Source organism: Falco punctatus (assembly GCF_963210335.1).
Source record: "Falco punctatus genome assembly, chromosome: 13".
NCBI classification, from domain to species: Eukaryota; Metazoa; Chordata; class Aves; order Falconiformes; family Falconidae; genus Falco; species Falco punctatus.
In genome coordinates this window covers 26308387-26322763 of record NC_137593.1, presented here as the reverse complement: position 1 = coordinate 26322763, position 14377 = coordinate 26308387, and the positions used below count along the sequence as shown (strand labels likewise).

Here is a 14377-nt window from a genome sequence, read left to right as displayed (position 1 = left end):
AAAACCCCAAACCACACTGACAAATCATGTAAAAGGCATTTCCTCTATCTCACCTAAAATGCAGAACAACCCTAACCTCTTTCACAAAACTTTCACGCTTGCCATCATGGTAATCTAAGTTCTCTATATACTAGGAGAATGCAGTTTTAAAATCATATATCATATGATTTTATAATATAATCAAAAGAAGAAAAAATTATAAGCAAAGAGTCTCGGTTTCTTATTGCAATGGGACCTTTCTTTTAACCAGCAGACTATCCAGTGATATATAAATTCAATATTGCTGCACTTATAGGTATAGAAAACCTATTGTATGCCTTCTGGGCACCTTCTGAATTCTCTGATTGGAAAGATAGCAATTTTATAGGTGGGAGTACAAAAAATTTCTACCATGTTACAAATCTCTTAAATATCTGTGTAATAGTTTTCCTGAAGCACATAACGTATACATAAAAAGAATGATAGCTTGATTTAAAAGATTTTTTTCTTTCTTTTTATATTCAAAGCTACTCTGAACTGAACTGCCATTGCCATTGTTATTCTACCACCTGACATGCTGCTTTCCACACCTCTTCATAGAAAACAGTAAAATCCACATGTTCCACTAGCAGAAGGTTCTTTTTCCTCTGGTTAGAGACACCCCTACAAAAACACACCACTGTTTGTACGCCAGGGCTTTGTGCTCTGAGCACAACTAAAAGGAGCAGGTAGCAGTGCAGGCAGCAGCACAGGCAGCAGCCTCATACTCCTGAGGCAACAAACCCAGCCCTGTGCTTCAGCTGGCTCTGCCGAGTCAAACGTACCACATCTGTAGCCTGCACAAACATCCCGTGCTGTGACTTTGAGTGACCGCTCTGTAAAAATATACTTTCTTTCTGCCACTGCAGTTCAAAGGGTGGCAAACACCATGGGAGCTGGTACTAGTTTCAAGAACGGAGTGCCGATTTAGCAGAAATTTGTTACAACTTGTTGCCTTTTGCAGTATGAAGGAGCTTTAAAAAAACAGACATGGACTGGAATTATGGACAAGCAGGAAATCCTGTAATTTCATAAATTAGAGATCATAGGTTAAAGAAACATTTTATCCCAACAGACTACCAAAGCAACAGATCAACACAAAAACATCAGTGTTTGCAGCAAAGCCAAGAGACCTAATCGGCTTAGTTTTCAATAGCCACTCTTCCAGTTCCATAATGCAAATGTGTACCAGGACTTGAAAATACGATCTCCCCCATCAAGTATTTTTTCCCTCTTAAAAAATTTGATGCCTGAATTCTAAGACCTGAGCTACCCAGCAACCAGGATTAAAAGAGCTTCACGTCACCAGCAGTGAAAAAGCTCCTTTGGGTTACAGAAGAAAACCAGGCAAAATGGCATTCCAGCAAGTCTCAATTTCCTACATAACGTCAAGTACACCCTACACACAAACAACAAAGCATGACCTAGGGTTGTGTTTGTTAGGGGTTTTGCTTTATAAACATGAAATGAACATTAAAAAAAAATCCCAATTTCTTTTTCTTTCTCCAAATGGACTTTAACAGCACTCTAGGAAAGGAACAGCACCAATCCCTGCCGCTACCAGCTACCTGGCTGGCTGAACTCTGCAAGAACAGAGCTGCTGCCCAGACTACAGTACACCACAATGACAGCCTGCAGCCTGCACAGCTGTCTTCCTGCATTAAACACAGTGCAAGTGCACACCAAACGCTACCGAATACACCTATCCTGGGAGAGATTCTCACACAAGTCCCATAGTTGTGTGGGCTGAAAGATAATGAAGATGTAAAGACTCACTCCCAAGAATAGGGCTTTCAAGAGCCTCCGTTCTGAAAGCAGCATTTGAGGGCTGAAGGCAGAGTACTGTGGAGACACACAGATGCTCTGAAGGCAGAGCAACCTCCCAATGAACCCTGACTTCTAAACAATACAAAATCTATTGGGAAATTTAAATTCTTAGTAGAAGTCAGACGCACTATTGTTCTGTGTTCTCACTGTCTTCCCTTAGCATGAAGTACAACTTTGGATTTAATTTTTAACTCTCAAAAAAATTAACTTACCTCATTCATTTGCAAAAGCAAAAGAATATCAAGAGTCCCAAGAGTTTATTTACTGTTCTGATGATGCACAATGATGAAAAACGTCCAACTCCTAGCTATGGAATTTTGTTCAAAATACCCTAATACTTTTTTAACAACAGAATATGATATGCAGTGAAAAAAATCACTAATCATTTTGCAAAAAAATAGAACAAGCACTTCAACGACTTGGAAATGGAAAACTGAAAAAAAGTTCAAAACGCTTGAGCCAGAACAACTTGGTTGATGTCAGCAAGATATCCTCAAAGGCATAAGAAAGATGATTGTGATACAGCCTGAGCTGTCCAAGAAATGCCACAACGCAAATGAGCTAATGGTTGTGACTTGTTACTCATATATGAGAGAAACTTTTAGTCCAGTAAGAAATAAAAGAACCCGTACACAAAGTAACACAGTTCTCTGCCTCAGCTAAAACCCAGTTGAAATTTGTTGAGGAGAGTCATACAGGAGACAACTAAATCACACATCAGCTCCTGCCCAATGCGTCTCCTGTAACACAAACCAGCAGCTGTGGCTCTTTGACAAACATAGGTCCAGTTTTACTTCTGTTCTCTTTTCATTCATGACTTTGCATCCATTTTTACTTAAGATGTTTTATTCTTTTGCACCTCAGCTAAAACTTGCAACTTTGGCATTACCCTCAAGGTACAACCTTGCATTTATTCAAGTTTTACCTTCACGTATGCCATAGTTTCTTACAAGAATCTTCCTCAACTACACACTCCCACGTGCCCTCTTCCTTGTGCAAAACCAAGCATTTAATCAACTAGCTCAAGGTTAAAATTAACCGAGGCTGGAAGGAGGAGGGAGGTAAGTTCTAAATCAGAGCAGTTTTAGGATTCTGTTTACTAGACTGCTGCAAAACCACTTCTGTCGGCAGCATGGGGAGAGGAAAAGCATCACCAAAACCACCTTTTTGATGGTGGTGCCAAGAATGACCAGGAAAGTTAGACTTGCTGTGTCAATCCTAAGACATTTAGATCTGAATCTCTCCCACAAAGGACAGTCTCCAATATTGTATTCTAGTCTGTTTGCTCACTGATTTTTTTGCAATTCGGTAAAATACAGAATCTTCCTCTGTTTTAACAATAAGCTGGTGACACAAAGACAGGAAAGGCTATTAAAACACAACTAGCTCAACATCCTGAAGTTATCCTGTCCTGCGCAAACCCAAAGAATACCAGTGCTCAAACAATGCTTTTTCCAATCTTTCACTATCACATGCCACATCTTTAACAAATTATCTTTGTCAAAGTACCTACTTCACAGAAATTAGTTATTTACCATTATAATTAGGTGCAGGTTTCACATGCTTTGACTTCCCAGAAGTATTTACTGTAAAGCATCAGCATTGCTCTCACATTGAAAAAAAAAAAAGAAAAATTCCTTCTTTATAAGAAGTGGAAGTTAATTAGGAGACCCATTCTGTGCCACTGGTACAGACAGTACAGAAAGATTTGGAAACCTTTTACCTTCTTATACCACTAAAGTCAATATGGATCTATCTTCCAAGAACAGTGGTTTCATATGTATTTGGGATAGCAAATGTCATATTTTTATATCATACAGATTCAGTAAATTGGGCCTGTATTACTACAGAAAAAAAAGGGGGGTGGGGGTGGTTGGACTTCAATACCAAGAAAGCTAGCTACAGCTTCTATACTGCTACCTCCTCTTTAAAACATCTGTCCACAGGTTTCTAGCACTGGTGCCAGGTTGAGGGGAAAAAAAAGCAAATTAATACTCGCACTGCTAGGATAATAGAACAGAAGCTCCAGCCTTCACATCAGCAGGATTCAGATTCTCAAACAGGGATGCAAGACAAAATGAACCAGACAACTAGACAACCAGAACAGGTGAACAGTCTCAGACCATCAGGTCCAAGAAGGGAACTGCAGGTGCAAGGAGCACTTGTAAGAAAAGCCCAGTCCAAAACCCCCAGATTTCTTTAACTGGTCTCGAAAGCTTTCTGTTTTCAGTGTCAAAAAAGAGTTCTTCATCACAATGCTACATGAAGAATTACTTTAATACAGAGATGACCCAAAACCTTACAGATACTACAAAAAGAAAGGAAGACAACATTTCAAGATACAAGAGTCCAGGGCGTTGTCCAAACTTCAGCAGACAGGCACTGTACCTACGCTCAGGAATCCTAGAAAGGTATTCTCTGCTTGTTCTAGTCTACCAGTAGAAACTAGTGTATACAGAAGATATCACAGTATGGTAAAATTTACATAGTAATTTCTAGTATGTATGCACACACAGGTGCCTCGGACAGTAAAGAGTCAAAAACCTAGAAAGCTATCACCACTTGTGTATATCATAGATGCCAATAGCTAAGGTAAAAATCAGAGCTTATGTTCTTATTTACTACACAGGGATAATTAAGAAAAACATAAAAATGCAACTTATGGTCATAATATGGAAAAAAATCTTGACGGCTCCTTATTTCTCCTTGACCTACCAGCAACAGCAATTTGCTAGTTGTAGAAGCCAGGGTTTTAAAAAAAATTCCACTCCTCCACACACTGCAGCTGAGACCAGAATACAATGTCTGTAAGGTTGGCCTGCAGGAGAAGCCACCGTCAGGCAGACCTTTAGGACCAGCAGCAGCACTGCAAGTCTGTCAGTATTCACACAGAAAAAAATGCTATGCCATGGGTACTTGGTAGTCCCTCTCAACACAATGCAATACTTATTTCCAGTAAACCATGACCAATTTCTTAAAAAGACACACATTTAGCAGTGTTCACTCAGCCCAGGGAAACATCAACAACATAAAGAAATGTAGGGGTTTAAAATGGGTTATACCTCTTACACAAGAAAAACACCCTTTTATCAAGCATGTACCACCTCACCCACAATGTCTATTTCATAAATAACTTCTTATACACATTTAATCTTTCTCTAATTCACTTCCGTTATCTCAAAGGAGCTAAATGTGATGTCTGTTTACCAGCACCAATAGGACAGATCATTCCCAAACGTGTTCATCCATTAGCATCCACTAGCAGCAACACTACTTTTGGATTACTCTCATCTGCCTGAAGAAAGGACATAAACTATCAGGACCTATCAGGAAGGAGAAGCAAAAATTATCAGTATTTGTATTATATCCAACCTGTGGATATAATACAAATAATTCAGGACACAAAATTCCCAAACAGATTATAATCTTCAGCACTGTCATCTGCTGAGTAAAAACAAATTACATGGCTCTATGCTTACTTTGCATCCAGAACTATGATGTGAAAAATGTATTCCATTTACCTATCTAGACAATTCCTCCCTAAATCACTCTGCCAGCTGCAAAAATTATTTCTTCTGAACCTGACTGGGCTTATTAAAAATTCTGCCAGTGCACAGTTTATATGCAAGCCTTGCTCTGTACACAACACCGCAGCAATACATACACAGCCTTTCTCCCTCAACAGCGCAGTATCAGCCTCTGAGCATTCTCCTGCCTAGCGCTATATCCCTGTAGCCCCAGCTGTGCTCGGCTTCAGAGTGAGCTCCCCGCCACACTCCGCTCTTCCTAGACTTACTAACATGCCCAAGCTCGATGCAGTACACTTGGAGAACCATTGCTGTCAGCAGTCCTATGTCAGCAATGCCCAGATCACCTCCTGTAGCAGCTTCACACAGCACATCAATAGCGTAGGTTTAAAACGAGAGCTGTCACACAGATAAGCATTTTCCAAACACCAGGCTCCAGCTCCTGAAATCTAGCTGACATAGAAGGCAAACAAGAACTAACCCTGTTCTCCTGCAAAACCATACCAGCGTGGCGCTGAGTACTATAAACATGCTGTTCAGAAAAGGGCATTATTTCCACCTAGCAGATTAAGTATGTGTACTTAAGAGAGAGTTTTAAACACTGATTTGAAAAAAAAACAAAATCAAGGCTTGAAAAGTCTCTGTCATGTTTACAAACTTAGAAAAAAAAATTAGAAATAATAATTTGAAATCATGGAGAAAAGAAACATTGTGCATTCATCTTCTTCCTGGAAGGCTCTTACAGGTTACAATGAAACACAGATGAACAGCTGAATGCAAACTATATTTTGACAATACGAGATGACTATGTCTGGGCATTTATCTCCTCATCCCTCCCATACTGAAGTTCACACTCTACTGTTTGTGTTCTGTGGCTGCTTTTTCAATGTTCGTTTTCTTTTCTCTCACAGGTCCCTTCTATGCTTCTTACTCTTCCTGAACAGCACCCTCTCCACTCAATGGCAGCACCGTTTCCTCCACTGCCTTCTTACTCCCCTGCTCACTAAATTCTCATACATTCACACCCACAACTTTGTTTAGGAAAACCTGAAAATTTACAAACTGACTAATAGCTATAGGCTAAAAGGAAAACAGTGGGGAAAGTAGGGTTCTAGCGAGGGATCCACGGTTCAAACTGAGAAGCCGAACCAATTGCTCAATTCCAGGTAAGCATCAGGTCTATCTACTGCTAAGAAAAGACTGAAATTCAAAACTTCTGACTGCTAGGGAAAAAAATAATCTCCTTTCCTGCATGCTCATTGCTGTCCCCAGTCACAGAGACTTCAGATCCAATATTGCTGCTGCAGCTCAGAGCTCTCCCAAAATGCAAGAAACTAGGTTGCATTTAATTCCTGTTAATTTCTTTCTTGCCCAAAATTAATGTCAATGAAAATTGAGAAGGAAAATAAGATTTTAATCTGAAGCACAGGAAAAGTAATGATCAAATCAAGCAAAGGAATCATCTGGGCAGATTTAAGAAGCTCTGGTTGATGAGTTCTAAATAATCTTAAGAAGCAGCTACATACACTCAAAGCTTCAGTTTCTACTGGACTGGAGTTATTTACAAAAACTAGCTTGCTATTAACAGTACAGGTGAAGAAATGGACTATTGAGCACTAAAAAATCAAGGAGCAGTAGAATGTCATCAACATTTCAAAAAATCACTGTATTTCACCATTTCTTTATTCCCACCGTGCCTAAATACTTCACCACTAACGCTACTAGCACTAACGTTGGTCCTGAACACTAATACAGTGCTTCGAAACGGGAAAGGTTCTCCATTGTTGCTTTCCTGTTATTGTTAAAAACTGAAAGCATTCTCATCAGGAAAGTCCTTTTCTTCGTAATCTACTTGGAAATGAAAATAAACAGACTTCATCCCCTCTGGCTGCGTGCAGATAATTCATGCTTTAAATAAAAAGCCTCCCCCACCAGAACCAAACATCTATCAAATCCTGGAAAATGCTTCACCACCACCATTCCTCTCATCTCAGAGACGTACCCACGTATCCCAGCTGCTGTATCTGTCCTGGTGCTCAGGAGTGACCCTGTGCCACTTAGCCGATCCTGCCGGCGTTGATAAAGTTTGGAGGATGCCAGCCCCCGGAGTCTGAGCCCAGCCATGGCACCCAAGGCCACTGTGAGGGGGAATGCAGAGACACAACTGGAACGAACACCAGCAACACTGATATTCAATGAGTCACCTTCCTTTTGGGAGTTGCCTTTACGTTTTAGAAGAGCTAAAGCAGGATGCATAGACCCCTGCTCGAGCATTGTTTCTTACAGTTGATCTGCAATTGCGCTACAGTCTTAAAGACCAGACAACCTCTTTCCTGTATTCCACTAGTAATTACCTATTTAAGGCAGTACACTGAGTCTACATCAGCAGCTCATTCTGTGTTAACTTGCATGACGTCCCTCTATCAATTTCATGAGATTAAAAAAAAAAAATATCCTGAGTCTTCACATCATTAATCCACTTAATTCAAGAAGACTTTCTGATCAAAGCAACAGAGAAACACAGAAGAGCAAAACAGATTACTAGATCTCTTGACAACAAACACTTTCATTTACTGCACATGAGTATCTGACCCTGGCATCTCTAAGGTGGTTCCCTGCAGGCTGCTGCATCACACAGTGTCTTGAGGGTACTGCAAAAAACAGAACTGTTCCTTTCATCTGGATAAAGCATATTCCAAGAAATAAAACCGTGAAGACTTTTGCTCTCCGGACACACTCCAGCCTGCAGAAGTGGCATGCGGCGGAGGGTGAGGAAGCAGGGAGAAGGAACATACTTGGCATTCCAGCCTCCAGAGCTCTCTGCTGGGAACCGAACAGGGCCCTCTAACAGGAGTTTGCCCTTTCTACTGCTCCCCCTCTCCACCCACCCCTGCAAGACAGAAAGAGCATCACACAGCACAGATGGCTAGGGCCCGGTGTAGGGGGGTAGAAAGAGTAAAAATCTGAGAATACAGTAAAAATCTGAGCATACAGAAGTCAGTTTTTAAGAGAACAAAGGGAAAGGAGTGGAGGATGGGAGCATCTGAGTCAGTGTCATTTGATCAGCATCACCATGAAAAACGTCTCAAGAGTCATTACCAACAAACTATTTTTCAGTAAATTATATTAAAAAAATTAGGATTCTTGTAGCATGAGAGTGAAATATATTCCATGACTACAGCCTGGCAAGCTACAGAGGAAAAAAAACTGAGAGAAGCGATGACTTCATAAGTACTAAATGAATATTATTAACCAGCAGAGATCCCTTCTGTCCTTTAAAGAAAAACAGAAGGGTTTACTGGGACCCAGCAAAACAGGCACACAAAGAAAGAACGTCACTCGCAAAACCAGAGATCAGTAACCTCAAAATGTACAATTCACCCCACATTTCATTGAGAGCTTCAGGCTCCTCATCGCTCCTGTAATCTGCCACTATCATTTCTTTCAGACTGCATATCTGCTTTTTATCCATTTCCACTTTATGATGTAAATGGAACAGAAGAAAAACGTCCTCCATGCTGAGTGTTTTTCCTGACCTTTTAAATTGTAGAGCAATAAACCACTTTTAAAATGCAATATTAAATCACCTTTTTACTTTTAGCACAAAGTAAAATATTAAGTCACCGCAACATTACTCTCCCTTAACCTTAAGCAAGCTGGCTAAAAATCTCCATCTCTCTCAAACACATAAGCTTTTACCCTGCTGACTCATATAACATGATTTTATTGGTTTTCAGATAATCACTCTTCCATAGAAAAGTATGACACTCTTCTTCAAAAGGGAAGATAAGGGGATTGAAGGAAAAACATCAAAACAATAACCATCCTGTATTCCCACCCCTCAACACAAGCTCACTCACTCACTCCTCTCTCGCTGCCTCGAACATAAAAACAAAACCATGCATTTTCATTCTTTCTTTCCCTCTTGACAGATCACTTTTAAGAGACAGGGTCGATGCCAAAATCTTACAGCTGGTTACTTTCTGGGCCAAAGCATACAAGAAAGCAGCTAGACGACTTCTAGGCATTAACAAGTAGTTCTCCTCAGAGAAGCACCTCTATGTCCCCAGAAAAGACTACTATGGATCTTCCAACAAGTTAATATTTATCTAGAGAGCCTCAGAGAGCAGATTTATGGAAGGATAATACAATTAAAACCACATTTTTCAACCCAGAAGAGTAGAAATGGCTGCTTATAACTCAGAGATCTGAGACCTCTCTTAGTTCGATAGTGGTACTTTCTAGTCAGTGCTCAGAACCTTTCTCAGTATTATCAACCTTTATACTCTCTCCTCTTCCAAACCATTTTACTTGCAATTGCTTCATAAAATGGAGCACATGCACAGCAGCAGCTCTCAACTGAATTAAAAAGCACCTATTAAAATGCTAGCCTAATTGAAAATAATATACTCTTATTTCTTACCTCAACTGGATTAGGAACAATCAATAAAGCATATCTGTAAATGCAGCTGTTCTTCTTTTGTTGACTGCAGGAAGTACATAGGCGTATCCAGATCCCAATTAGACCAAGTACAGTGATAACAAAAATTTCTTACAAAAATAATTATGCCCTGAAACATGCACTTAGGAAACATTTTTCCTTGGGCTTTGCAGTAGATTAATTTCTAAAGGCTATATAAAACAGCACAGACAATTTTTACTCTCATGTTTTCTAGTCAACACCACAGCAGTGAAGTCTTAAAATTATCTTCAATTCTGATTTATTTTCTACTTTGGGCATTTGATAATGTTTTTGTTCACTGGCCATTCACTGATCCTCTTTCTTAGGAATAAGTCCATCACAAACAACAACAAAAAAAAACAGTAGCAAAAAAAATCCTAAACAACAAAAAACCAACTGATTCCCCCACCCCAACTATCCTTGAAAAGCCAAAATCAAAATGGAGAGATGGACCAAAGACATCAAATACAAACTATAGAAGCAGGCTTCACTTATTTTTTGGTAAGTACCACAATATACTTCTAAAAGCACCAAAAATCACATAAATTATATTTCTTAACACCAGAAAATATAGAAAGGCTGCTTAGAAACATACTTATTTTATATATAACACATTACCTGTTACACAGAGTTTATGTCCAAATGTAGTTAAACAACTAAAATACATATATCTCTTCAATTTCTTTCTGTCCTATTACCTTTGGATCTTAGTTGGAAAAGATACATTCAAATAAAGGACATTTTTAATATTTTTTTTTATTTTGAATTAACATTATCCCTTTAAACCAGAGACTGCTCTTGAAATTAAGGACTATAATAGCCACTTCAGACAGGACACAGAGAAATAAATTAGCTCAGCCAAGAGTGGCAGTCAGAATTAGTTTGGAAATTTCAATTAACTACTTATCAGTCTTCTCTAACAAAACACAATCCTCACATTGTAACAAGTGTAGCTCATGATACATGTCATACTTGAATTTCATTTGATAAATAGTCACCTATTTTTAATATTTTTCTATTATGAATACACAGAAGTGCACATCTTTCTTTGTATTTTCTGGAATTATATTTTTTTCCCTAATGCTAAAAATCAACAAATCAGATCCCTGCAGCTGTTTAAATTCAGGAGACACCCTCTGCAGCTAAATGGGTCAGAACACTTAAAAACAAAAAGGAGTTATTTTTCATCTATCTTAATTACCAATAAGGCATCAGTAATCTGGAAGAGACCGTGTTTTAAATTTCAAAAGAAAGGTGAAGTTAAAAAGAATAATGTGTCAGTGCTTCATGTTGCCTAGCCTTCCTCACTTCAACACAACAAAATCATTCCCTTCCCTGTGTCAACAGTTTCAAGACCAGAGGCACATCTATGTCACATTCCTGGCTCTGGAAGGTTCCTAATGATCCATACGGTGGAGATGCCCCAGCTGTGAAACAGTTCATCTCCTTCCAGAACCCTGAAACCCCTGAATCTCAAAAGCTGGAGAACGTTTGATTACATAATATCAACCTAATTTAAGAACTACCATGTAACAAACACGGAGCAACATCTGCCCACGGTTAGGTAGAGTGACCTGTGGGTGGATCTCGGGGAAGTATATTGTTGATGCTGAATTCTTTCCAATTACTTAGGAGCCTGCCCCAGACTGCAAACAAGACTAAACACGGTGCTTTGTCAAATGGCATGGGTCATGCAAGGTGCTGAGCAGTGCAACATTTAAGAGACACTGAAAAGCACAGGTTTTGTTTTGCTGGGAAACTGCTACCCCAAATGGATTATACTCTTACTGAGGTAAAGAGTCAGTAGAATTACAGTTATGAGAAACTTCTCTGATTGAATAGTTAATCATTCTGTGCTATGAATGACAGCAGACAGAAATTTAGAAACATAGTGACAAACCTTCCAAGACAAACACTTCTGAGATGTTAAGTAGCACTTGCACTCACTTCTCAAAAGCTAAAGCCAAGGCCTGCCGATTTCAACAACCCTCTGAAGCACATCCGAGGAAAGAAGACAGAAATCCTGCATTACTTTGAAGAACTGCACACGCTGCAGTGCCTCAGCTACCTTGGAACTCTCTACCAAGCCTCACACTTCACATCACAGCTTCTCACTGAATGCAGCCTTGTACCTTAACAGGCAGGTGTCTGAGGAAGCAGCGTAAGAAGGTAACAAGGATTATTGTCCGCAGCCATTTCCCACTGCCCTCTGCAGCTGAGTGATTTCACCTGAGGTAAATACGTAATTCTAAACAGTACTACACCACAATTCTACAAAAATAAAATCAGCTAAGTTCATATACCCACAGTTCTTCCCCCATCCCACCCATTCAGAAGCTTCATGGGCACCCATGACCTGTGAACACCTAAGACTCTTGAGTCTTCCTCTACTTGTAACGAAATTAATGTAAACTTGTAAATAAATACCTCACATGTCTGAAGAACAAAAAAGGGACCATTAAGATAGAAAAGACAAAGTAATCTAAAGACAGCGGGCAAAATACAGAAGTGTTTTGAGCACGTACAACCGCCCACCATCAATTTGTCATCACAGAAAGCAAAAATAACCCATGCCCAAATCACAGATGAGGATGTAACAATTATATAGTATGTTCTCATACCTAACAACCCACAAAACATGATCTACATCAAATAGTCATAAAAGCTGCATAATACAAACATCAAGATTTCACACGAAAGAAAAATGAATACTTATACACAAACTACTCTGGATCCATTTCAGTATTGCTAGTCATGAAGAGCAATGCTTTACGATTGCACTAACGACGGTAGGATTCAGGAGGATGACTATCCCAAAAAAGGCACCTTACTAATTTTAATATTACTTCTTTGTGCTTTTCATCTTCAAGACATTCTACAAAAGCAAGCTCGTTTTCACAAACTGCTTTATAGTGTCTGGGGTTTATTTTACAGATGAGAGAATAAAGTGATTGGAGACACTAAAGCATTTGTGCAAACTCTTGGAAGATATGAGTAAATGCTTTCCCCACTGCTTTTCTCATTTACATCTGTCAATTAGATAACTTTACAGAGCTCCCCAGTGTCAGACAGCGTGTGAGGAAATGAAGCTGCAGACTTAAACAGCTCTTGGAACATGGAACTCCAAGGCCAGCCCGAAGCAGAGGGGAGTGAACGTGCGGGCAGAGGGGCAGCGCGGAGCTCAGGCACAGGGGTGCGGGGCACAGCGGGAGCCCGGTCTGCGGGGCAGCCGCTGCTCAGACCCGCAGCCGCAACCTCCCAGCTCTGTTTCTGGTCTTCCCACCGCCCCGGCCGTGCCCCGTCGCAGGGGTAAGGCACGGCGGAGCAGCCCTCGCTGCGCTCTCCCGCGGGGTCAGGCTCCGGCCCCCGCGGCACGGAGCCGCCAGCGCTGCGGAAGCCGCCCTCAGCCGCCCGCGGGGAACGTGCTCCCCCCGGCCGTTCCCTGCCGGCCACGCCGCCGGCTCACCCCCGCACGCAGGGGCTGCCGGCCGCCCCTCGCTGCCTGCCACAGCGGCCGCGAAGGCAGGACCGCCCGTCGGGCCGGGGGCGCGGGACCGACCCCCCCCCCCCCGCCTTACCTGCCGGTCATGGCGGCGCGCCCCCGGAGCGGCTGCGAGGCGGGACAGGCGGCGCGGCGGCTGCGGGCCCAGCGAGCCCCGGCGGGCAGCACAAACCCCGCCCCGGCCCGGCGCGGCCCGCCGGCGGCCCGGGCCCCCTGGGCGTGGGCGGGAGCCGCGGCCCCCGGTGACTCAGGGCAGCCCCCCCGGCCCCGCGCATACTTTTCCTATAAAGGGAAAGAAACACCGAGTAAGGCAGCAGCGGGGCGTACCGCCTCCCGCCGGGGCACCGGCATGCCCGGCGGCTCAGGGCCCCTCCGGCAGCTAACGTGAGCCAGGCGGGGAGGGGAAACGCAGTCGGGACGGCTTTGCCACCAGCCGTTACCCGGGTACAGTTATATCTGACATAAACCTCATTGACATAATGCTTCTTCTTGTGACCAAAGCAGCAGCGACAGGCCGCTACGCTTGCTGCACGTCCCCACGCCAGGGGAAACAGCCCCATGGCGTGTTTCACCTTCGTGGCAGCAGGAAACACATCTGGAAGGCTCTTCCAGGAAAGGGCGAGATGGCAATCTTCGCTGTTGAGAGTCTGAGGGATCGCATTCCCTAATGAGGACCCATCCAAGAGGGATGGTTTCGATTAACATCTAATCCCTTCTTGCCCATGATCAAACTTTGTCCTGAGCACTTACAGTTTTATGTTGAGGTGTCTCAATGCACAATATACCAATGCTAAGGCGAGCCACCAAACGGGACAGGGAGCGCCTGCTCAAAAGCAATTTTAAACTTTCTCTGCACCTTGTAAAGTAGCCTAGGGCAATGCGGCTCACCATTGCTATGGGTAGTTTCAAGCTTGGGCTGATGACAGAAACTCTGTGCCCTCTGTGTTTCCTGGTGTCCAAACATCTCATTTTTTGGCCCTACAGTAAACACTTAGAAGCATACAGGTTAAATTAGCATTTGCTATTTTTTATTACTTACTT

The 14377-nt window shown here is 41.9% G+C and overlaps 1 protein-coding gene across 2 annotated transcripts in view; it reads right to left on the bottom strand.

The window, feature by feature from the left end:
* The window catches only part of LIMS2 (LIM zinc finger domain containing 2), a 30992-nt gene extending 17423 nt beyond the window's left edge, over positions 1-13569 (bottom strand). The window contains exon 1 of one of the 2 annotated variants that reach the window (XM_080409832.1): positions 13413-13569. In XM_080409832.1, coding sequence (XP_080265958.1) covers positions 13413-13423 — 11 coding nt within the window. In that variant the 5' untranslated portion in view covers positions 13424-13569. Of the gene's footprint in view, positions 1-7374; positions 8161-13412 lie in introns of those variants that run through there. The other variant, XM_080409831.1, reaches the window with a different exon arrangement.
* Between the last annotated feature and the right edge of the window lie 808 nt (positions 13570-14377).